At 38.8% G+C, this 26,420-nt stretch overlaps 2 protein-coding genes and 1 long non-coding RNA gene across 6 annotated transcripts in view; all 3 read left to right on the top strand.

The window, feature by feature from the left end:
• fkbp15b (FKBP prolyl isomerase family member 15b) overlaps positions 1 to 6,291 on the top strand; it is a 56,740-nt gene extending 50,449 nt beyond the window's left edge. For 3 of the 4 annotated variants that reach the window (XM_086075659.1, XM_086075657.1, XM_086075660.1), the window contains 3 exons: positions 484 to 1,040; positions 3,386 to 3,491; positions 5,901 to 6,291. In XM_086075659.1, coding sequence (XP_085931785.1) covers positions 484 to 1,040; positions 3,386 to 3,491; positions 5,901 to 5,987 — 750 coding nt within the window. In that variant the 3' untranslated portion in view covers positions 5,988 to 6,291. The remainder of the gene's footprint in view (positions 1 to 483; positions 1,041 to 3,385; positions 3,492 to 5,900) is intronic. The other variant, XM_086075658.1, reaches the window with a different exon arrangement.
• Positions 6,292 to 10,921: 4,630 nt separating this feature from the next.
• On the top strand, positions 10,922 to 13,562 carry LOC147174792 (uncharacterized). Its single transcript, XR_015094817.1, has 3 exons — positions 10,922 to 11,649; positions 12,384 to 12,546; positions 13,318 to 13,562. It is a non-coding gene; the product is annotated as an uncharacterized LOC147174792 (long non-coding RNA).
• Positions 13,563 to 16,404: 2,842 nt separating this feature from the next.
• Positions 16,405 to 21,061, top strand: uqcc3 (ubiquinol-cytochrome c reductase complex assembly factor 3). Its single transcript, XM_086075661.1, has 2 exons — positions 16,405 to 17,071; positions 20,800 to 21,061. Exons 1-2 carry the CDS (start codon positions 16,964 to 16,966, stop codon positions 20,929 to 20,931), a joined length of 240 nt encoding a protein of 79 aa, XP_085931787.1. The 5' UTR covers positions 16,405 to 16,963; the 3' UTR covers positions 20,932 to 21,061.
• The last annotated feature ends 5,359 nt before the right edge of the window (positions 21,062 to 26,420 follow it).

Genomic DNA, 26,420 nt, shown 5'->3' with positions numbered 1-26,420 from the left:
AGGCTGGGGTAGATTTGTTTTCAGTTCTCACTGGCCTATGTACAAACCAGCTCTAGATTTATGAGACTGCATTGCAAACTTTTGCACATTTAGCAGAAATAAACTCATGTTCAATTGAAATAATTTTATTAGGAGAACTGAAAGATTATGTAAAATGCATAATTTCCAAATGTGTCAGGTGAATATGTTCTGTGTTAAATTTTCAGCAAATAAAAAAGCAGTGTAAAACTACAGTAGCTGCCAGAAATTTGTAGTTGTTGTCATGTACTGGTGGTAAATTACAATGCATAAAACAATCACATGCTTCTTATTAAATAACTTTTTCTTTGTCTCTCAGACTGATACCTACAATGTTCAATGACAGGAATGCTTTAGTCCATCATGGAAGTCATCCATCACTCTTAGTTGTTTGCAGCTATAAATCTTAGTACATACTGTTTCATTTGTTTCTGTCAATTTTCACATGACTCAATGTTTTTCCAGAATGTAACTTTGCAACTCCTTCATGACAAAGACTATCTGACAACAATTAAAAAGGAAGAGTTGGCAGATCAAGAAGAGGAAACGGACAAAGATGATTCAAAACAACAAGATAAGACAATATGTAACACATTTCTTGTGAATGAAGAGAGTGGAGTCAGCAAAGCGATAAAGGAGGCTGTTTGTGAAACAAATGATGACCATCACCACAGTAGTGAGGACCAAATCTCAGATGGAGCTGAAGTACAGAAAGTGTTATCTGTTTTAAAGGAACAGTTCCACTCTGAAGCACTAGAAACTATAAACATACCAACATTAGGATTTCCACAGAAGCAGAGGCAGGAACTAGACGACACCAGTGAAGCTGCAAATCCAGAGGCTGAAATTCATGAAAGTGTCCTAACTCAGGTCGAACAGGAGCAGAATGCTGCAGTGAGTGTGAGTGATAAGTCAAGAATGGAAAATACAGAAAACTCAGGAGGAATGTCTTCTGACTCCCAGAAATCTTATGGACCCCCAGTCAAGCCACCCCCACCACCAGATGAAGTTAAAGATACAAGGTGGGCGCTCGCTTAGGAGTTTTCAATATTTCTCATAGGATCCAAGAAACCTTGCTCCATTTAAAATAAAAACAAATGCATTTCTGACATTAGCTCCTGATTGACACAAATCTTTCTACAACTCAATAACTCCACATCTGAAAGAATTCTCTTCAGCGTGGAACAATTACATTCACAACATAAATCTTGCTTTGGCTTCCAGTTAGTTTTAGAATTAATTTTAAGATTTTACTAATGACTTTTAAAGCATGCATGATTTTGGCTTCAAGCTAGATAACCATAATATGAACTACTCTATGTGCCAGCCCTCAACTTCAGATCCTCGGGTGGGGCCTTCTGCTTGCTTAAAGGTCCATGTCGCAAGTTACCGAGTTTTTGCAGATTTGCGACCGCTCAGGCGAAAAGTGGAATGGATGAATGGAAGCCAGCAACGTGCACGCTCCCAGAGTGCTGAGACGTTAGTTAGTGGTAGTTTTATTGTGCAATGCTTATCATAAATAGACCCTAGTGCATTTTCGTGACAGTCTTACCTTTTTAGCAAAAAGAAAGCAAACTGTGAGTCTCGTTTCATCCTCTTAGATTTTTCCACCTACTCCAATATTAACGCTGATCCAATATTGATCCACGTCCTCCTGCAACGCTTGTGTGACTTCAGTTTTGCCCTTTTTATGGGGACACTGTTCTCCTTTCCTGGTCGGTATTCTGACTGTGGTCGAGGGACGCAGGGGAGATTTTTCCCTCTGTCAGAGTCTACTCCGTGGACAACTCCCGTTGCATGTCACCAAACTTGTGTCTTTCCACGGTCTTGTCCACACACTCCCAAACACCTTCCCAGCACCCAGTGAGATCGAGAGCATGCACGTGTCTGACTTCCAAAAGCTACGATTTTGTCCCGAACACCCGATCATTATTTCACTCTACAGGAAAATAGGGGCAACAGCCATTGTGCCACAGTATAGTGCCTCCTGTCCATTATACAATTCTTAAAACATAAGAATGAAAAATATAGTTATTTTAACACTCCAATTTGCGTCAATATTGCGACATGCACCTTTAAGGTGATCGAGTGTTCTCCAGCAGGGCCCCTCAAATTTTGAACCACCTGCCTAAGGAGTTAACATATGCAGTGACAGCTTTTCAATTGCTTCTTATAAGTCACTTTCACAGAATTGTGGCGTCATGCTTTGTACATCGCAGGCAAGTGTATTTTTGAAAAAATGTTTTTCCCCTGCGATTGTTTAGGTAGTGGTTAATTTGTCGTAACCGGCAACTCTCCTGCGAGCATTATTGTGCCGTGAATGTCTCTGATTGGTCAATCAGAGGGGCGAGAAAATGCCGTGATTGCTTGTAGACATTACTATAGGCTATGAATAACACAAATGGGCACGTTTAGACCGCTGCGTGATAGCAACGTGCACGCCGTCTCGTCAAGAGCGGGTGAGCTTAGCAGCCGGTTAGCATCACAAAGTCACGTCAACTAGGTGGCGAGTTATCGATCACGGTAAAATAACCACCGCGGATTGTTTATCTTGGCCAAACAATACGCGACCGCTTCAGTTGTATCCAACCACCATCTGCTTTTTTTTTTTTATAAGGAGTGTATCTAATCAAGAGTGCTCCAGCAATAAACTTTTGTTCACTTTTATGCCAAACAACATGAGCTGTTTCCAATTCCTCTTTGCGTGTCTTTAGCCTAGGCATCGTCTTAACTTTAATGGCAACAGATTTCAAGATTTACAAGTGCACACAATTTGCAAATGATTGTATTTTTTGCATTATATCTGACACCTTGTAACCAAACAGCCGCCACACGATGGACACAAAGACGTATGATGTTAGGATTACGTCACCACGTAAATTTCGCGATATTTCACATTTTTATCGCCCAAAAAAATACACCGGTAATATCGTAAAAGGTATGATATGGAACACTCCTATATGGAACCTACCAAAAGAAAGATTAGAGTCTCTTCTTTCATCAGGAAAAAAGTATAATTCTATCTGCTTCCGTTTTGCAGCAATTAGCCTTAGAATATAGCTAAATTTCATCATTATTCACAAATCTGTTTAGAACTGTTAGTAAATGAGCTTTTTTCAACATGGCTTGTTTTTCTAATTACTACCATTTCTTCAACCTTTCTCTGCTGTTGAAAGGCTGCATCAAAGCCTTTTGTATGCTTTAGCATAAAAAAACATTTAAAAAAACCTTATAAACACATCTTTGGGACACTTAAAACATTTAAAATAGAACATGTTTATACGTTCTTGGGAGCAAATTAGTTAAATGTGTAGTATTGTATATAAAGTTGTTATGTTAACCTGCCTCCATGTCTCCGTTATCTCAGTCTGACTAGGGAATCGCTTATTGAAAACGGAGAGACCATTTTCCAGATCAGAGCCATTGACAAATCTACTTCGCATCCAGTTTTGGATGAAGAGGAGGTTGAGCTGGTGAGCAGAAGCTGCAGAAGTCTGTCATTTATTTTGTCTTTCTTGTTTGGATGACACAGCTGTAACTATTTTTCTTATGATAAGTTACCTCTGTATACTTGTGCGAGCTGCGACCACGCAGACGTCACTGCGGTCGCTCCGACTGGTATTGACAAGATAGTGTTTCCTCTGTATTATATGTCCAATTCCAGTAGCCGTATGCCGTTTTTACCATAGATATCTATAAGAGCACTCGATGGCTCGTGCACTCTGTGAGCCAATGAGAAGTAACTTCCTCACAGGGTGGCCATCTTGGTACAGGGCTGCTCGATTACTCGTAACATTGCAGTCTAATGGAGTGGACTTTAAAATAAATGTGGATTGCTCAAATCTCCCAAATTCTTAACCAATTTTCATTTGCGTCTATGTATGACACGAGATATGACATAAGCAATTGTGTCGCATTAAAAAAATAAATCTTCCATTTAAAAGTTTAGCCTGAGAAATTGCGGCAGTCATAATGCAAACCATTACCATGTGTTCTGGAATTGCCCCTTTATTAAAGCCTATTGGGAGGATACTCACAAGGCACTACAGGATATATTTGAATGTGCAATATTCTCCGAGAGTAGGTTTTTGTGGTTTGGATATATCCCTCAGGATTGGTTAAAAAAAAAGACAAAACAATAGGTGGTAGACAGATGTATACAATAACCAAGACTGCCACCCGCGGCTGAAACTGGTGGGCAGCCATTCCTTTGTTACTGACAATTGTTATTTTTTGTAGTAAACACTCTTATTAATAGAATCCCTATATGCAAAGAACGAACTTCATTGTTTGCATCGACCATTCAGTATATTTTCTCAGTATCAGGAATCACTTCTGGCTACAGCAGGTTGAGTACTAATGCTGCATTTGAGGGAAGTGGGACTTTTCCGACTTCAAACCAGGAAGTGTGTATGGTAACGCCCCCTGGAACTCGGAAATCCCACTTGCGAAGTCGGAAAAAAAAAAGTCCCCCGACTAAAATGTGACGTCTCTCTACAATGGCGACCACTATGGAAATACATATCGTGAATGGTAAAACACAATTTACTCAAGTATAAAACTAGATAGCTTTCTTCTTTCATAAGTATTTAACATGACTTCACGTAACACAACATACTTGACAAAAACTATCTCCCTGCATGAAATTATACGGTGAAATAAGATAAATACATAAATGAAGCAAAATTGCGAGAAGGCAAGTTTGCTGGAGGTCAAAATGTGTTTTGAGGACCAAAATAAAAAAACAATGTATCATTATCATTTTACCATTTTGGTTGTTTACTTTCGCCTCGAATGCTTTCAGGTTAAAACTGTGAAAAGCCAACTGTGATAAAGCCGACTTCCGACCTCCCTCGAATGCACAATAGTCATGGCATGTGACTATAAATGGACCTATCACGAGAGATGATCTGCGTGACATTCTACTCGCTGCAACAATTTGTGACCTGTTTTGCAGAGGGGGCCGCAGACGTGCTGCGTGCCACAATGCGTCAGCCACCTGATGCAATGCAACAGTTGTCGCCCTTGTGAACGCGGGAGTATAAAAATATGGAGGACTAAAACTGCCTAAATTTAAAATAAATAAATGACTAAATAAATAAGTGATGTGTGTGTGTGTGTGTGTGTGTGTGTATGTATATATATATATATATATATATATATATATATATATATATATATATAGGGATAAGAGATTGATTTAATTCAAAATTAAATACAAAAAATAAATATAAATGGAAATAGAAACAACAAAATATTATTTATTTTTTCTTGAATATATATATATATATCCCTAAAAAATCAAGTAAAAATAAATTAAAAAATGAGATTCCAAAAATGAATCAAAAAATAAATATATATAAATAGCAATCAATAAATATGTTTTTTTTCTATTTATACTTATTTTTTTAATGTCATTTTTGAATTATGTTTTTATATCCGTTTTTATTTTCACTTTTATTCATTTATTTATTCAATCGTTTATTTATTTTTAATTTTGCCAGTTTTGGTCCCCATATAAAAAGTTCTGAAGACTGTAATGGAAGCTTTGCTTCCCCTAAAATGACCTACACCCTCCACCCCGCCCCCAAAAAAGTGGTAAATTATGTACTGCTGTGTATACATTTCATTGACTAAATAAGCATTAGAATACCTTAATTTTTTGTTCAGAATTACCTAATTATCATAGGTAACTGAATACGACTTCTCATTCATCCCTGCAGCGCCACGTCACTTTTACACAATTGGGCGCTGAGCGTCAACTGCTTCGATGGGGAAGCGTACAGTGGGTTGTTCGACTGCGCGAAGCTGGACGGTCTGCTGGGTTTGACATATTTAGCTGGTTAATTGTTGTAATATGTTTGTTTTCTTTTGCTTTTCAGAGCTTGAAGGGACAGCCACCACCAGCTCCACTGTTGGGTGATGATGATGATGAGAAGGATGATGAGCACCCTGACTGGTTGAGTTAAAATGCATTAAAATGTAAAGTTAAGCGGATCAGAGACCCGGCCTACCTCTGCTAACAATGTTGAGCTGACTGTCTGGTTGATCCAGCACACTGGAAAATTGACCAAAAATATTCAGATTTGGTTTTAGTTAAAATAAAATAGAATTTTTTTTTTTTTTTAAATAGAAGATTCTGAACTTGGTTTATTTCTTAGATGAAATCTGTTTAAGATACTGTAAATATAAAACCCTACACAGCCCAGCTCAAAAGCCAAGTTTTTGTGATCTAATAAAATGACTCACCTTTCAAGTGAGTTATAAATAACATGTACAACTCTTTTTTTTCTTTTTTCTTTTCGACACACGGGAGGCGACAAACGACAGCAAAATGCGAACCTCATCGCCTCCCAGATCAAACTCAACACACAGGACGCGACAAGCAGTCACAACGGCGGCGTAATTTGTTTACAACAAATTTGATTGGCTATGAAATTGGAGGGAATCTTTATGTTTTCATTGTAAACACAGAAGTTTCACTACATAATTACAGAAATAACATTTTATTTTTATATACGATGGACTGTAGAGATAGACCAATATGGTTTTGTCAGGGCCAATACCAATTATTAGTAGTCAAGGGTTATATATATAATATAATATTGGCATCTAATTTTGAAAAAATAGAATCTCCAGCTCCAACCCCCCCCCCCCCCATTTTTTTAAGCATATGTTTATTGAGCAAATTTTAGGGTTCGTAAAATATTGAAGTTTAAAAAAAATCTTAGTCAATAGACACCTTTCTTGTAAAAATCTAACAAGTTTAGGGATCTCCCAGGGGCAGTAGCATGTCTTGAAAAGTTAAATCAAAACTTAATAGCTCCCTAGTGTTTTCAACAGTAAATAAAGTAAACAAAAAAAAATAATAATTACATTTTACTTATCTTAGTTTTAATTTCAAACAAAAACAAGGTGCAGAGAGTTCCAAGGGTTAGCAGCATCTCAGAAAATTTAAATACCCGGTAATTACTTCCCTAAAGTTAACTTTTTTTAAATTGATCTATTATCGGCCATATGATTCTTCAAAATGGCCGATGCCGATATTTGTCAAAATTTTCAATACCGGCGCAGATAATCGGCCCAGGCGATAATCGGTCTATCCCTAATGTACTATAGACTAAACAAAGTTGGATGCTAACATTATTATTTTAACTGTTACAAATACGCTAAAGACAACTTACTGGACATATGAACCCTGGAACCAACAAGCTCCCAGCTCCCATGCCGTTTTCTTGACGTCTCTGAAATCACTGCATGAAGTATCATACAAAATAGGAAAGTCAGACAATGCTAAGATGGACTTCTCCGTAGCGCACTGTAATCCTGCGTCCATTTGCTCATCAATGAAGCCTCCACTGATTTGGTTGTAGGTCCCGGCAACAGCGACAAAAGTTTCTAGTATTGCATCGCAGGCCTCAGCGTGTACGTCTACATGAACGAGTGCGAAATTTCACATAAATTGAGATTGAGTGACATCGCCTCCTGTGTGTTGAACCCTTTAGTCTTCAAGAGTGGAAGTAAAAAGTAATGTAATTACTGGGGTGTGGCTATGTTCTGAAGTGGGCAATCACATTCACAATCATGTTAAATGGGAGTCATTAGACACGGACTACCATTTAACTCATTCAAACTAAAAAACATACTTATACGTTATTATTTCATGTTTTTCTTATGGTAGAGCATACAGAAGGCTTTGATACAGCTTCTTACATGAAAAGGTGTCTTAAAGCAATGGTAGTTATTACAAAAAACAGGTGGCAGCAGAGTATAAGTGATCAGCCAGGGCCATGTTGCAACAAGCTCTTTTTGTCAGTGTTTTCAACAGGTTTGTGAATAATGATGAAACTTAGTTATATTCTAATGCTAATTGCTGCAAAACAGATACAAATGTACTTTTTTTCCCGATGACTCTAATCTTTCTTTTGGTAGGTTCCATGTTTTTATAGCAATAGAAAACAATATTCTGTGGTCCTTGCAAAATCTGTCAAAAGCCGGTAAAACAGCTGGGAGCAAAGGGGGTTGCTTCACTGAAAATGGCTGCGAGTAAATTAGTTAAAGGGAAAGTCAACCCCCCCAAAAAATCTTTACGATAAACTGTTCTATGCAGTCCCACAAGTCTAAACATTGTATTCTGATTAATATTGCGTTTGTGGAATACAAATGAAGCAGCAAAATCCACCTGTTTTTTCCGGGGAGGGGTCATCTCAGCGGGTGGCCATTTTGCCACTTGCTGTCGACTGAAAATTATATCACCGTTGCTCAGGCTCAGCTTCATAAAACCGGTGATTGATCATTTCCTGAGTTCTGAGCAACTGTGATGTCATTTTCATTTGACAGCAAGTGACAAAATGGCCACCCCCTGAGATGGATAAAAACAGGTGGATTTTGCTGCTTATCTCATATTCCACAAACGCAATATTAATCAGAATGTCGTGTTTAGACTAATGTGGGCACATACAACATTTAATGTAGAGAATTTTGGGGGTTTGACTTCACCTTTAAAGTGCCTCTGATTACCCCCAAATAAAGTTCAACTGTTCTAATAGGCTTTTCTTGACATTTGTTTGCTGTCTTGCAAAATCTTGAATGTTTTGTGCTAAAACTGCACTGACTGCGACTTAGAACTGTTCGTAATTCCTTCCACCACCCCAAAGCATGAAGTTAAAGTGGCAAATTTGAGAGTTTATAAAGTGGCAAATTTGAGAGTTTATAAAGTGGCAAATTTGAGAGTTTATAAAGTGGCAAATTTGCAAGAGAAAAAAAATTCAGAAACTTCCGACAAATACACATAGCGTAGCTATGGTCTAATGTGAGTATTTGTTAGTAGTTAATGGGACACTGTTTATAAAATGAAAAGGCAAGATGGAGTCTTAATTTAAACTTTACTCGTCATACACGGCAACTAGTGCGACAACACTTTGTGATCCCCTATCAGCTGACTAACACTAACCAATCAGAAGCGAGCATACTTTAGGTAAATGCAAGTGAATGACGGAGAGCGGCAGATTTGACACATCAATTTAGCTACTTGTACAAAAAAAATACCAAAATGTATGAATGTGTAAATAATAATTCTGGAAACATAAATGTACAAGTACATATACATTTTAACAAATTAACTTAAATGCTTGATCCTCAGGATGTGGACCTTCACAAAGTGAGGCGTCTTTGTCGCTGGCCGTACCCAAAGTTTCAAAGGGCGAATGCTTAACATCATATGGTTAATCTCTGCTTAAGTAATTAATATCTTCTTATTTGAAAACCCGACCAAAAAGTATCCGAGTAGTACGCTACGTGTATTTCTCGTAAGTTTCAGATTTTTTTCTCACAAATCTGCCACTTTGTAAAGTTGTATATTTACGAGTTAAGTGGCAAATTTGCGAGTTTTCTTTCTCCGAATATTGCCCCCACCCTCTTAAAAAATAAATATTTATACATGGCCCTAATACGCCGTCGTACCATCACTCTTCATTATAGGTGTGGTGTTTGTTGTTGTTTTTTCCTCTCGGTGATGAACAGAGTTATGTCTGCGCCATAGTTACCTTTTGGAATTGTGGCCAAAGATTTCAGGTTTGGTTTCATTGGACCATAACACATTTTTTTACGGGTCTGGGAGAATTGTGATGAGCCAATGAAACCAATGTTTTAGTTATAATTCCGAAAGGTATGTTTGGTACAGACAACACTGCTCATCACCAAAAGAAACCGTTATGTGCAGTGATGCGTGGTGGGGGCAGCAGACAAAGTGGAAGGCCTAATGAACCACTGAAATTTATTTGGGTTAATCAGAGGCATTTTAAATGGAGGCAGGTCTGTGCTGACTCCCAATTAACATGAGTTTGATTGCGATGGTTAGGTTGCATTAATTGTGGAAAAAAGGTTTGACAGGATTTATCTTAATGTCATTTTTTTAAGTACAAAATCCTGGCATTTAATTAAACAGTTGTATGTAGACTGTTTCTGTCTACTCTGTTTTACTGCAGCATAAAAGGTTTTTGAGTCAGTAGTTTTCCTGTTGTCATGCATTTCGAACTATTAATTTTTACAGTTAAAATGCTAAAGAGTATACTTTTACACAATTTTGCTAATGAGTTCAACCTACAAAATAAAGGTTATTAAAAACGGTTTCTGTTTGTTTGGTTTTAAATGTGAAGTTTGCACATTGTATACATGGGTGCTGTTTTTGTAAACCTATCTTAAAAATTTCTTTAGATGTGTTATTGAATTATTTAATGGCATGTACTGTTTACTCGGTTGGTAGTATTGTATTATTATTATATTTTTTTACAAATGGATTATTCCTTAAACATCTACATTCAGTTTGAAATAATTACAAAGAAAACATTCAAGAAATATTCCCCCCCCAAAAAAAAGAAAAAAAATGAAAAACGGAATCATTGCATTGACATGAGAAAAGACAGTGTGTTAGTGCCATCTAGTGGTTAACTAATAGAATGATTTTTGATGCATGCACACTAAGGTGCCTCAGCGACCACACTTTGCCAGCCTATCACCACTACTCAGTTCACTTTTCGCGGCCACGCTGTTTCGCCGATTAATCTTTTTGTGTGCAATTTTGCATGATTTTTTTTTTTTTACAGTAATAATTATTTTATCAAATTTATGAAGGTTTGAACATTGAAAATGTGTAAATAACAGAGAAATGTGAGAAAATGTAGCCGATAGCCCATAGATGCCCATGCAAGACGTTGAAGTCACAGGGCGGCCATCTTGCTCCTCCCACCTCGTGAGCAGACTACTGTATAAACTATATGGTATACCTACAGATGAGACAATCACAGCTCGTAAGCAGTTAGTATAAGGCCGGGGGCGGGGTGGGGGTGTTTGTGCCGGGGTGGTCACTATTTTTTTTTAAATTTAAATTAACAAGTGGGCGGTATGTGCTGCTTTGAAGACCCCCCTTTTTTGTATCGCTCAGTTCCTTTGACCCCAATATTAGATTTGGCAGAGGCATCTTTTGTTGAACTACAGTTATAATTCTTCAATGAAAAATTTACGTTTCCTCCTGTAAACATCAAGAATATAATTTATACATATATTTAAGGCAAGTTGTAAAATGTCTGAAGTCATCTTGTTTATTTTTAACAAATGTAACACATAAATCATGCTGTTTCTACCAAGTATTGTCTCAAATGTTCTCCAATTTCCATACAGTAAATGTATAGGATTGTACGCCGAGAAACGTTTCTTGGGAGGAGCAATATGGTGGGCTTTGGGACTTCAAAAGTCTTGGTCTATCGGCTATCCAGTTATATATTGAGATCAGTGGTCTGGACAGGCGTCCATAGACAGCGATTCTGCACTGGTCGAAAACAGGCCGGCCAATCAAATTTGTCTATTTGTGTGATATTGTCTTCGTGTGCAACTTCACTCTTGAAGTTTTTCCCGCAACAACGACATAATACATTCACTACTGTCTCTCTCCATGGTGGTTTTTTACTCCGTCTCCGGGAGAGAAAAAAAATACTTAAACGAATCGTTTTTCTGACGTCACGTCCGCTCTTCGCTCATTGGTCTGTTAGCTCAGGTTTGCCCCGCCTCAGAAATGCGACTGATATGGCCGTTGACAAGACTCACTCTCCGGCAAAGCTGCGGGTGGATTTCCAGGTTAGAAAGAAATTTTCCGATAGTGAATGTTGTACTAAATTCATTCATACATAATCCTCTGTATTGTGTTTAGCCACATTGCTGCCAGCATGTTGTGGGTCAGGGCACGCAGAGTACATCGTCTCCTACGGGTTACTGCACACAATCGATGACGCTGTTTCAAAGTTAGAAACAGCGCCGTGGAACCTGTGTTAAGTGAGCAGTTTTTGACGCTCAAAAATTTTTGGGGCAAATTTGCATCTACAGCACAAGTATGCAAAGCAGCCAGGAATGCAGCAGGTAGGAATTCTGTGTGTTCTTCCAATTCCGGGTTTGTGCTGTGCGTATGGAGGTAAATATGGTGCAAAAGTAACTTGTACCTGTAAAAAAAATGTTGGGGTTGTATTAAAAATAATAATAATGGTACCTGTAGAAAAAAGTATGAATTTGCGTCTGTAAAAGTTGTGATTTGTACCTGTAGAAATGACAACTTGTAGTCAAAGAAGTCGCCACTAGGAGTCACAAGTGTTTTTTCTGCTGCTGTTATTTGCACCAAATCTCTCGCTACAGATGGTGCAAAACTGATTCGTACTTGTAGAGCACCGTGATTTGTACTCTTAGAAGAAAAGGGCGGGCTCTGGAGGATTTGGGCGGGCTAAAGATCAACCTCATTGGTTGAGCGAACGACAGTGGGTTGAACTCAAATGACGCCACGTTTTTATCATTAATATGCACAATTCCGAAATTCCAAACAGAGTAGCTACACCAGTTTACGAGTCATTTTGGAAGAAGAGGACGTCCCAGGTGTGAACATTTCAACATGGTTCAATATACAAACACCGTGTGGAACAGCTTAAACGTTGGTTGACATGCAGAGCACTCAAAAGTGGGCAGAAAAAAAGAAGTTTTAGTATGAAGGTAAGATTTATTGTACGATCATCGCTTGTAATCCGTTGCTAGCGAGCTCATCTCGTGTTGTAAATTGTCACGAAAACTGAACACATTGAAGTCACAATTTTTTTCAAGATTTAAAGCCTACCAGTGTAAACATACGATCAATAGCTTGTACCTGTAAAAAACTCACAAACTGCTGCTTAGTGCTTAGATGTGAAAATTACTATAGAGCTACAGAACCCTATTGAATGTTTTACAAGAGGACCTAAACCTATTACCAAAAGTGGACAGTACTCAGCTACTTGTATTTGACTAACATTATATTCAAGTATCTGTACTCTTACTATCATAATAAAATGAAAACAAAACGTTTTTACTGCGAGTGAATCTTTAAGCCGCTACAGGTATTTTAACCTCAACCCTTTATCCTCTGTATTTAATCATTTTATTTTGAATATTACAATTTCTTGATAAATGTCAGTATTTTTGCAATGTATGCTTTGCAAACAGTTTATAAAAAGAGGCTCTTACACTCTTAAACATACACATTTGCCTTCAACACTGAAGCAAAATAAAAATAATGCCAATGGAAATGTTTATGAACAATGTCTGTGTCTATCAGTATTACCACTATTTCTGATATTAAGATGTGACAAAATCTGTTTTTTTCTGGCTAACAAGATAAAGTTTAACCGATTTACGTATAATGTGTGTGTTTTGATAATGACCCAGCTAGGAAGCTATGATTATTTTTTATTGTATGAATATGCTGACCCAACCATTCTGTTTGCACAGATGCCAGCATGCAGTCAATCAAAGCTACTTCTTGATCCATCTCTAGACGGTGGCACATGGTGTGACATCAAACCTGCTTCAAAGTGGCTGTGAAGTCCAACAAATGAGAAACCTTGATACACTGGTTACTGTTCTGAGAGAATTTCACTGGAATCACCTTTGGGAAAGTGAAGAAATTATGCTTTCTAAATGTCTTCCAATTTTGAGTTTGAAATGTTAAAGGAGTACAATTTATCCATATTGAGAGTTATTTGAAATAGTCAGATCAAATAACATGTATCATTCAATAAACAAGATTGTGCATCATTTGGAATGTTTTATTTGATGTCCAGGAGAGCCGTTTCTGCATCCATCCAAGACAAGAACAGTATTCTTCTCACAAACGGAACAAAAGTTATTGATGGAGCTGTATGAGGAATTCAAGATTCACCAAAAAAGGCAATACTGCTGCTATCAATAAAACGAGGGAAATATCATTGGCAAAAAAAAAAGCCGACAGACTAAATGTATAAGTTATAATTGTTTCATGTTAGATGTGTATTTCACATTAATAGTGTTATTAATTATTGATTTAATGTAAAGCACGTCGAATTGACCTACATATTCATTCTTCACTATTACATCTCAACAGTAGCCAAAAGCGATCATGGCAACAAGTCGGCAAGAAGCCTATAACAATATATATAAAAAAATAAGACTAAGTAGGTGTTGAAACTAAATATATGTTGTCCATTATTGTAGCCACCAGAAAAAAAAGACTAAGGCCACTGCCACAGGTGGGGGAGGGGAACCTCCGCCTGCTCCATTCACATCAGCAGAAGATCTGCGAAATAAAACAGTCTTTTCATTAATCCGGCTTGATGGAATACCCCCCAGGTGTCATCTCCTGTCTCTTGGCTGCTTGCTGATGGAGTGGGTCATCCTTTTCACTGATGCGTCAGCAGTGTCTGCAGCAGTTGTCTCCACCTTTTGAGCAAAATTTTGAAACTTATGAGATTCTCATTTAATTAAAAATAAATAAAATAACATTTGACCTAGTTACTTTTGTTAAAGTAGCTAGGTGACAGTGACACTGCTCATATCTTAGTGATACAGATAGACTAGCATTTCAAAAGCAGAATAGACAATATTTAAATAAGAGTAATGTTACATTGGAAAATGTAACTCAAGTAGAAATTAAAAGTGCAGAAAAATTACTTGCACAAATATTTGAGTACTGTGAGTGATGAGTAAACTAAGAGTGTAAGAGCCTATTTTTTAAACTGTTTGCAAAGCATACATTGCAAAAATACTGACATTTATCAAGAAATTTTAATAATTAAAATATAATGATTAAATACAGAGGATAAAGGGTTGAGGTTAAAATACCTGTAGCGGCTTAAAGATTCACCCGCAGTAAAAACTTTTGTTTTCATTTTATTATGATAGTAAGAGTACAGATACTTGAATATAATGTTAGTCAAATACAATCAGCTGAGTACTGTCCACTTTTGGTTATAGGTTAAGGTCATCTTGTAAAACATTCAATAGGGTTCTATAGCTCTATAGTAATTTTCACATCTAAGCACTAAGCAGCAGTTTAGGAGGTATTTTTAGATTATTATTATTATTATTATTTTTACAGGTACAAGCTATTGATCGTATGTTTACAGTGGTAGGCTTCAAATCTTGAAAGAAAAATCGTGACTTCAATGTGTTCACTTTTCGTGACAATTAACAACATGATATGAGCTAGCTAGCACCGGATTACAACCTATGATCGTACAATAAATCTTACCTTTATACTAAAACTTCTTTCTTTCTGCCCACTTTGAGTTCTCTGCATGTCAACCAACGTTTAAGCTGTTCCACACGGTGTTTGTATATTGAACCATGTTGAAATTTTCACGCCTGGGACGTCCTCTTCTTCCAAAATGACACGTAAACTGGTGTGGCTACTCTGTTTGTTTGGAATTTCGGAATTGTGCATATTAATGATAAAAACGTGGCGTCATTTGAGTTCAACCCACTGTCGTTAGCTCAACCAATGAGGTTGAGCTTTAGCCCGCCCTCTTCTTCTACGAGTACAAATCACGGTGCTCTACGAGTATGAATCAGTTTTGCACCATTCGTAGCGAGATATTTGGTGCAAAACTCACGTGACTGGACAGCAGCAGAAAAAAACACTTGTGACTCCTAGTGGCGACTTCTTTGACTACAAGTTGTCATTTCTACAGGTACAAATCACAACTTTTACAGATACAAATTTACACTTTTTTGTACAGGTACAAAAATGTTTTTGTACATTTACAAATCATGACTTTTACAGGTACAATTTTTTTTTCCACACAAGATTTTTTGTTTTTACAGGTACAATTTTTTTTTACAGATACAAAAACGTTTTTTTACAGGTACAAATCACAACTTTTACAGATACAAATTTAGACTTTTTTTCTACAGGTACAATTTTTTTACAGGTTAGTTTTGCACCATATTTACCTCCATAGTTCACTACTAGATGCCACTAAATCCCACACACTGTCTTTAAGATTTTATAATTCTCTTTTTATAAGTTCACCGTACAGCATCAAAAACTATTTCCACTTTCTGTCATGTTATATTCCTCAAAATTAATGAAAATTAATGAGTTTTCTCCCCAAGCAGTGAAAAACGATTTGTATTAACAGAGCTCAAATACGAGTCACGACCTTCTTCCATCCCATTGTACTCCATGCATGCATGGCAAAAAGCGTCTGTCTTTGTTTTTTGTTATTTTATTTTAAAATTGTCAAGTCATGCATTATTTTAGTTGATAGTATTCTTATATTACTTTCCTACTAATTTAATTTCTCATTGAATTTAGTTAAAATATAAATAAATTATCAACTATGAACTGAACTAGTTCATTTTTAAATTTGTGGGCTGAACTTTGAACTATAGTTCGCGTAGTAAATGAACTTTCCCAACACTTAGTAAGTTCTATCCTTTTACTTTTGTTTGCGTATATGTCTGCCACATCCAAGATGACGGGGGACGCTGACGTATTGCAGCAACCAGCCAAAACGTCACGAGGTTAGGGTTTGAGGCGGTGTCTCGAGTAGCGGTGGAAGAAGAGCGCAGTTCGAGGCGAGTAGGCCTGGGCCACAAGGGGTGCACTTTTGACTCCTTGGAAACTATTTTACGTCCGTTTGGATCTTTCTTTTTCTGTCTGGAAATCGGGAAGAGGTTTACAAGCGTACACTTCCGTCTTGTTGGAGTTTTGCAGTGGTGTTAGGACAGTTAAAAATGGCTTCTTCACTTAATAAACATTGCCTGCAAGCTTTAAGGTGTACAGTAACGCAAACACTTTCAGCACTATTCTCCGACATTTAAATAACGGCTACTTTGGTAGCCACGCTTTTTTGTTTTGTTTACTTTTTCCACGCATGCGCAAACGTAATGCGCACTCTGTTTATTGAGCATACTGTAGGGTTTGATCAAGTGGAGTTGCCGTACTACATCTTGTGCAAATCGGGTAGGAAGGGCGAACACGTGACCAACCACTTGGTTGCAAGTTAACGACGTTGACAACAAGGAAGAAGCTACGAGTCCTACATTAAATGTTGGTCCGATTTGCAGCAGTTTTGACACTGATCTCAATCTCGGTGGACCCCTCAATGGCTCTACAATGAGTGGCATGCGAACCATCCTGAACATGACCGCTCTGTTGGGGCTCGGCTATGGGATGTGGGCGCTTATTCCTCCCGGAGAAGAGAAACGAAGAGAAATAATCAAGGTGACCGCACAATCTCGTGTCTACAGAAAAACGTCAGTGGGTTATGATAGTTATCGTTTACACTTGCTGATGAGTAGCCAGTCACAACCAACTAAAATGTGATATGTCAAGTTGTTGACGGCTAGCTTCCATGTGTTCGAGATGTGTTGCACAAAATTAACAGTATGCAAACATTTGGCCTGCGTCAGTTTTATTAAAACTTGAGTCTTGTACTTGCTCCGAGTTGCTCTGAGCTTGGTCCTGAATCATCATCTTAATGTAAAGATACATCACATGTATTTCACAATTTAAAATAGTTCACAGATGTCATAATTGTCATGCCTTCATGAAATACCTCAAGGATCAATTATTTTTCAGTGTCATCATGCATATTAATCAGTAATAGGTATCACATTTAAATTATTTTGATCATTAAGTCATTTATTTTCGATGTCTCACAAAGACAAACCAACTAAATACAAAATGCAGTTTCTAAATGATTTTATTTATTATTAAGAGGAGAAATTATCCAAACCTATCTGGCTCGTAAAAAAAAAGTAAGATTCCAAGTCCAAAAAAGGTGGAGTGGTCCAAAGTCTGGGCTTAAATCCAGTTGAGATGCTCTGGTATTTTAATTTTTTTTAATTGGCATTTCATACTCAAAGCCTACAATATGACTGAGTTAAAAAAAAAAGAAAGAAGAAAAGAAGCAAAGACGAGTGGGCCAAAATTCCTCCACAACAATGCAAGACGTGATTTCAGTTATTGCTGTCAAGGATAGCACAACCAGCGCCTATATTACATTACATATTTTAAAAATGAAAAAAAAAAGAAGGAAAATACATAAAGTATTGTATACACGTAGCCGGGTTTTTTGCAAACGGGAGATATTTTTCTGCGGTTTGCCCTGTCATCCACACGTCCGCGGGGATTTTTTACATTACAAACGAAGGTTTCTAAAAACTCCGGCCAAAGTGAAGATTTGCGTGTCTGTCAGGCTCAGCGGTCGCGTGTGTTCGTCAGTAAACAAAGTTTTACGTCGTCCTCTACACACACGTCACTCAAGTTGTTAAAAAAGAAGGGAAAAAAAGGCGGCGTGGATTCGCTTCCCCACCGGGGAGAGACCATGTTAGTATATGTGTGTGGTGAGTAAGTGGGGAAAAAAAAGTGAAGCTTTTTATGATTTTGTATTTATCCTCTTTGTTTTTCTCTATGCTCTGTTTATGATGTACTCATTGACTGTTTACAAGTATTTTTTTTAATTAATAAAAAAAAAGGTATTGTGTGCGCTGACAGCACTGATCCGCATATATACAGATCAGCGGTTGACAGGTCGAGCTTGTGTGACGTAGGGTGAGTGACATCAAGAGATGAGCAGTATTTGGCTAATTACTGCCGCCTAGAGGCTTGGCATGCATCTAATTGTAGGCCCAATTTGTGGAAATGGAGTCGCCAGACTGAGGCGTACTCTGATTGGATAGGATTTGGGGAACTGTTGCCTCCTTAAGGTCTGGAATTGTTATGAATGTTTCTTTTCTACAAACGTGGTGGTGTGGACACAATTTTTTTCTACACCCAGAGGAGGGAAATATCCGTTTAAAAAAATAACCTGCTACGTGTGTACATGGCCTTTAGAGCCAGATGTGTTCTGATTTTTGTCGCTTAATAAATTAAATTGTCATTTAGAAAGTACATTTTATATTTAATTTGTCTTTGTGTGGTATGAAAATTGGTTTGAAGATGTTAAAATGTGATGAACGTGCCAAAAATCAGGATCAGGAAGAGGACAAATACTCTGTCACACACAAAGAGGAGGTTTAAGAGTAGAGCCCGCCCGATATGCATTTTTTGCCGCCAATACGATTTTTGGCAGAAAAAATACAGATTATCGGCCAATTAAGTAATGTACCTACCCCATCCCCTAAGCATTTCATCCATCCATCTGAACCGCTTATCAATTGACTTCAATTATATGCAGATTTTTGCTATTCACAGGCCGATCTGGTCCCTATTCCCCACGAAAAGTGGGGGTCAACTGTAAATATATTGTTGAAAAATAATGTGGATATTTTGCCAAGACCGGCAATCGCTGGACTGAGTCATGCACTGAGCCTGCACCCTAAAAAGGGCCAACTTAATTTTTCTTCAATTTGTAACACACAATTGAATTAAGTTAATCCAAAGTGAATATATTATTAAGTTAAATTAATTATCAGTTCAAGTTTAATTAATTATCAGTTCATTAAACTAATATATTCAGTTTGGATTAACTTAATTCAATTGTGTTACAAATTGAAGCAAATATTTCAGTTGATTCAACAATTCAGTTTTTATTCTGCATTCAAGGAAAGTCGGATTTATCACAGTTGGATTTTCCTAGTTCCGATCTGAAAGCGTTCGTGGCGAAAATAAACAACCAAAATGGCGGATAGTGATAAATTGTTTTTTTGTTTTGGTTCTCAAACACATTTTGACCTCCAGCACACTTGCCTTCTCGCAATTGTGCTTCATTTGTGTATTTATTTTATTTCATAAGCATTCCATACAGTTCAGTAGTTCACTGTATAATTTCATGCAGGGAGATAGCAGCATACTGTCAAGTACGTTGTGTTACGTGAAGTCATGTTGAATATTTATGAATGAAGAAAGCTATCTAGTTTTATACTTGAGTAAATTGTGGTTTACCATTCACAATATGTATTTCCATAGTGGTCGCCATTGTAAAGTGACGTCACATCGAAGTCGGTCGGTGAAGTCAGGGTACTTATTTTTTTCGATTTCGCAAGTGGAATTTCTGAGTTCCCATACACACTTCCTGGTTTGAAGTCGGAAAAGTCCATCTTTCCTCAAATGAAGCATTAGAGTGTGGTTGCTGCCATGCTCCCCCCTCCATATATAATTTGTTCTTAAATTACATGGAATCAATTGAAAATTTCTATGATTGTTTTTTCTCCCCATTTGTTCTTAAAATACTTATTCTGTATAGAACACACAATAAAACGAACTAAAAATGTTCAATAAAACACACATATTGTGGCAGGAAAAATTCCCAGTTGTGCAACTTATTTTCAATGAATACAGTGAAGTGCAAAGAATTAAATTGAACACAGCCAATCGCAGCGCACACAGACTTGATCAATTTGCTTGAAATTAAACAAATAAATAAATTTAATAAATGCAGAGCCCTCTTCGCTGTGATTGGTCAAATGCTGGTCACATGACATGAACGCCATCTTGTTACCCTAGTGAGTTAGCCAAACTCTCTATAAACGGCTCTGAATAAATGACGGTGCCACTGCCACCTACGGTAGTGGGTGCACAATTACACTTTACACCAGTATGAAATACGATTCACCATTCCATGATTATGCTATAGAATTTTCAGTAGGATACTTGAATACTAAAATATTCAATAGCTGCAGCCCTACATTCATTGTTGCAGTGATTGTTTCATTGTCATAATTTTATTGTTTAATAACCTTGCTTCACGTCCCTGGCATTACCCTCTAAAAAAATTCTCTTTAAAATTAGTATTTTGCTCCTCAAATCAACTCATTGATGAGCAAAATTGCTCCTCAAAGTTCTCAGGACAAGTGAATGTACTCAGAAACGGCATGTTTTAATATTTTGTATGTGGATTATTTAAAATTTGATGTGGGTGGAACATAAGATAACCTCCAATTCTGGTATGACCCTCATGTTTTTTTCTCTCAATCACTGAATGCATTTTTGTGCCTTTTGACCCGCAGAATCTGCCTGAGTCAAACCCGATTAGAATGGAGGAGACAAGAAAACGAAATGCTCTAGTAATGCAGAAACTCAAGGAGGCTGCGGAAAGCAGTGAAAATGTTGCAAGAGGGCTGGGAGGATCTGCAAAATAGACTCGATACGTGTCCTGCAGATGTTGCTGAAATCTCCAGCCACATGATGATGAGTAAAAACTGATCATTGATTGTTCTACCACTGTTAAGTATGTAATATTTAACCAGTATATTAAAACTCTTGAAAATGTGTGTGATCCATTAATATACAATGTCTTCCAAATTTATATGTGTACCGGAAATTCTTGCATATCGCTGGCGATGGGCAAAACCTTGTAAATCACAATTTGGCAAATTTCAGATTTATTCAGAAATGTATACTTTTGATCAGTCCACACTTGTGGGTGTCATTTTTACTAATTATTAACTAATCTAAAGTGTTGAAAATGGCTTGCTCTCTTTGATGATGCAATGTTAATGGTTGAATAAACGTGCCATTTTGGGGTCTCCAGAAAAGTGATGATTTCGGAGGTACAAGGTTTTGTCCCGACGCCAGCAATGTATGCTAAAAAGCACATTGATGATGATGATGGTGACTCCGAGGTTGACGCCGAAGTTGGAAGCGTTGACGCCGAAGTTGGAAGCGTTGACGCCGAAGTTGGAAGCGTTGACGCGGTGGCTTCGATCACGTCGTAAAGCCTCACCGGCTAGCGATGCTAACGCCGGAAAACGTGGTGCACAACCGAGCACTTCTGTACAGGCGGACGTTCAATCGGACGATGAAGAGTACCTCGAGTCCAATGCATATTCATCGGAGGAGTGGGTACAGTCTGATCACAGAGAAGACACTGGTTCTGGACTACGATGCCACCATGAATGGAGTGGATAAGATGGATCAGAACATCTCTTACCACCCGGTATAGGAACTGAAGGACATGAGGAAGCCAGACGTGTAACACCAGGTCACCGTATCATGATCCTGAGAGAAGACTTGATTTTTTTTTTAAAGAGCTCAGTATTGTTCATTCGGTAATGTCATCATCATTGCTCTTTATTATTATTATTTTTTCTTTTTTAATATATATATATATTTGTTTTTTTTGTATGTGGGTGAGAATGTGTATGTGCGTGCGTGTATTTGTTAGTTCACCAAAAACTTATTAGAAAAAATCCCATACGGTTCACCTAAACCGAACATCGCCATCAGGAGACCCGAGGGGACCAAAGAAAACAAAGGAAAGTGAAATCCAGCACCGACCAGACACCACCCACCGGGCCACCCACCAGAATTCTTCCCCAACCCCAGAAACATCTAAATTCCAACAAATCCAAAAAAATATATATATCAGGGAGACCTCAAGAGACCGAAGGAGAGACTGAGGAAAGGAAGGAAGGACAGACGAAGCCGAGTGAGATCCACAGACACTAGCCTCCACCGATTCAATGACCTGAGGAGGAAGCAGATTGTGTCTGAGTTTCGATAGATGCTGGTGTGGTGGATCTGGCATGCATGAAAATCTCCACCAAAGAGGGGAGCCGTCGACCCGTGCCAGGACAGAGCAAGCGCAACACCTCAGGATTTCACTTTCCTTTGTTTTCTTTGGTCCCCTCGGGTCTCCAGGCCGCGGCAGCGCCAAAGGACGACCCCCGGGCCCCGCCAGGGCCACCGGCCGGAGAGCAAACCCAGGAGCAGGAGCACCCCCCACCCCACCCAACACGGCCCGCGCCCCCGACCCAACGCAGCAGGACGGGGCACTGCAGGCCCGCCAGGCACCCCACCGGCCCACAACCCCCGCACCCCCCACGACCCTCCCCCGGGCGGGGAGAGGCAGCAAGGGGGAGGAAGGGGGAGGGGAGAGGGAACCACGGGGCACCCCGGCGGCCCACAGGCCCCGAACCGCGTCGCCGGGCTCAGAGCGATGGACCGCGCCGGAGCGGCGCCGCCCCAGACACCAGGGAAAGCCCCGCAACGCAGCACCCCCCAAGAGACCCAGGGAACGGCCAAGACGCAGCCGCCTCCCAGCAACCAACAGAGGGGCAGACCCGCCCACGCCCAGCCAGGGGGGGACAGCACCCACAGAATTAATGAATCCGAATATCAACCCCTAGTGCCCATCGGAGGCGAATCCGCTCGATCCCGCTGGCAGCAGCCGGGTTCCTGACTAAAAACACAACCATTAGTTACAAATTGCCAAATACAGAAACATCAATGCAAGTTATCACGCTGCTGTGGCTCTCGCTAACAGGCAGAATTAAGTAACCAGGTTAAGGTTAAAAAATTCTATATACGTAGACCATGTTTCTTTAAATTTTGACTTTTGGTTTTTATTTGAGGCAGATATTTTTTCCATTAAAATGTGATTTATGAGGAGGTTAGACCATAGGTCGATATTCAGAGTTTGTTTATTTTTCCAGTTAACAAGAATAGTTTTTTTTGCGATAGTAAGGGCTACAAGTATAGATTGAAATTGTTTATGTGGTAAGTCAGTTGTTGTTAAGTCACCTAGCAAACAGAAGTTTGGAGAGAACGGTATCCTACAGTCAAGACAGCGGAAAGTTTTTCTAAGACTTTAGTCCAGAAACACATAACCGGAGTACATAACCATAAAGCATGAAAATAAGTGTCTGTAGTGTTTTGTAAACACTGGAGACAAATGTCGGAGTCAAATGTCGGAGTCTGAGAGTCCCATTTTCTTCATCATATATTGAGTAATGTATGTTCTATGAATAATTTTATATTGGATAAGTTGTAAATTTGTGTGTTTTGTCATTTTAAAAACGTTTTCACAAACTTGAATCCAAAAGTCAGATTCCGGAGCTATAGACAAGTCTGTTTCCCATTTCGAGATGGGTAAAGACGTTTTATCAGTATATGAAAGTAACTTATATATTTTTGAGAGTTTTTTTGTTGTTGTCGGAGAAAGCTTGGTAATATCTTTAGCTAAAACAGGCGGTTGGAGCGTACCCTGAAGTGTTGGAATTTTTTTCTTTATCATACTTTTAACGTGCAAATAATGTAAAAAAAATCCGTTTTTTATTTTGTATTTTTGGAGCAAGGATGTATATGATATAAACATATCTGAGAAGAGATGGTGGAGATGTGTAATTCCTTTCTGCTCCCACACACTCAAATAAAACAATTGGTTGTTAATTTGAAAGTCGGGGTTATGCCATAGGGGAGAAAGCCCACAGGGCTCCACTTGGGCTTTTGTAATTTCTAGTGCCTTCCACCAGGCAGTCAGGGTGGCGGAAATCATTGGATTTTTAAAACAGTTATGTCGCTTAATCGATGTTGTAATAAAGAGTAAATCTAGGAGTCTGAGGTTATTACAATCCTTCTGTTCTAGTTCCAGCCAACAGTTAGTATCTCTGTTGGGTTGTGCCCATAAAATAATATATTGTAGCTGGTTGGCTATATAGTAGTGCATAAAATTTGGTGCCTCTAGACCTCCTTTGGATTTATTTTTCTGAAGAGTAGATAGACTAATCTTTGCTTTTTTTTTATTCCAGTAAAATTTTGTAACTGCTGAGAGTAGACTTGATGACAACATGGCCAAACACACACTGCAGTATATACCTGCTAATCCCCGGAAAAAAAGGCCGGCAAGAAAGTGCACGCGAAGGGGCAATCGCAGTGAAACTAATCTGTGGTGCAAATCCTGCTGCGTCCCCTTGTACGCAGGGGAGTTTTAACAATATACCTCACAAAAAGAAAAACTGTAGTTGAAACATCCACACAATTGTAAATAGTACCACAGTTGCACACATTTGTAAATAGTTTGCCAAATTGTTTTGTCAAATTGTTACACTGTTGAATGTAAATAAACGTATTTTGCTATCAAAAAACACTTTTTCATTGTTGGTGGTAGTGTTTTACAGAAGTAAAGCACTGTTTAGGTGTTTGTGGCATCATTCATGGAAAAAAAGGTGTCAAATTCACTGACTTTAAGACTCTTGTTTTTACAGGATGTGCCACATGGGTTGGGCTATGCCTGGAAGGGCAAAATGTACTTCTTATCAATAAAGGGGGTGGGAACTGTTAGGTATATATGGGTGAGTGTTGTTAGAAAATGTTACACTTCTGGGACCAGGGCTATTTGAGCCGGGGTTCTAGAGATGCCTTTCAGACTCTGAAATAAAGATAGCAAAACTTCTCCACGAGACTTCAACTTTGAATTTTATTTGAACACGCAGAAATCAGAGAAATGATTTCCAACAATTGGTGAACCCCGACGCTGAATGGTGTTAAGAGGATTTCGAGCTGCAGTGATTTACGAATGGATGGAACTTCTAGGCCTAGATAAATAAGTACGGTAAGTGGAGACTTTTATCCACGTAGGGAAGTTCTGTCTGTTTGGGATCGCTGCAACTGGTTTTCGTCTTCTAAATTGTATAAATTTTTTACATGAGGTCTGTGTGGACAAGTTGTGGTTTGATGTAGTTCTGTTGAGAGGGGGACGCGGAGTCCTTGAGTTGGGATTTTTCCTACGACATTGAACTATACACGTACGTGGGGTGGAGCATGTGGTGACGAACGTGCTGGCCCGGACCGGTTAATGCGCGCGGCTGCTGGGGACAGAGCCATGTTGACAGGTTGAAGTGGTAATATTTCATCTTTTCACTAATAAAGCCGATAGACTGTGACCGTTGGACGTAGAGAGTTGTCCTTGCATTAAAGATGAACGACGTCATGGTAGCGCGCCTGTCTTATGAAATATAAGACAGTTATTGAAGAAGGGGGTGCTAATCTTAGTGGGCATGACGCTTTTGTGTTAGCATCCATTTACACGTAATAAGTTATTAAAAAACCGCGCCCTGTTGAAATTGAACAGTTAGGGGAGTCAGGTCGATTACAACGGACATTGGGTTTTATGCCGTTATATTTGCGATCGCTAGATTACGTGATTTTGTTTTGTTTTGCGCTCCTGCATTTGCAGTTTGGTTGGTCAGGATTACCGTGTGTGGTTACTTTTTTCCTCTACGGTTTAATTCGATAGCACGTGACGAGTTACTTTAAACGAGCGCCTTGCATAAATTATGCAGTAAAAGAGAGACAGTTTTGGCACAGCGGAATTGGACGGAACTGTTGTCTGTTAGGAACGATAGGTCACGTGTTTCGTTGTGTGTGTATGTTCTGTGTTGTGATGTATGTTCTATGTGTGTTTTGTGAGCGTCTTTGTTGCTCTTGAAAAGTTGTTGAACGTTGTCGAATAAATTTACCCTGTTGAACTATCATAATATAAGTGAGACGTCACTGCATTAATAAATATTAATACTACTTAAGTAGAATATAAAACTGTCGTGGTGAACGAACTACAAATGTTGGCGTTGGGCAGTTCCGTGGACGTCGCTCGGGGGGCGCTGACTCATGCTGGTGATGAGACAGTGTCTGATTCTGAGGTTAACCCGTTTACAGACTCGCCGTACGAATCTGCGGTTCAGATGCTGCAGGATTTGCAGGCACCGATTTTGACGGCCGCGGCAGACGGTTGCGCAGCTGGCGTAACCGTCTCTGTGGAAAAATTGGAGCGGGACGAGTCTTTTGCACTCCCAGCGTCTACTGTTGTCTCGCCGCCTGTGGTTGTTTCTGGATGTGCTATGTATCAATT

Source organism: Leptonotus elevatus, chromosome 5, assembly GCF_054856555.1.
Source record: "Leptonotus elevatus isolate MCC_2025b chromosome 5, RoL_Lele_1.0, whole genome shotgun sequence".
In the NCBI taxonomy this organism is placed as follows: domain Eukaryota; kingdom Metazoa; phylum Chordata; class Actinopteri; order Syngnathiformes; family Syngnathidae; genus Leptonotus; species Leptonotus elevatus.
This window is presented reverse-complemented; position numbering and strand designations above follow the sequence as displayed.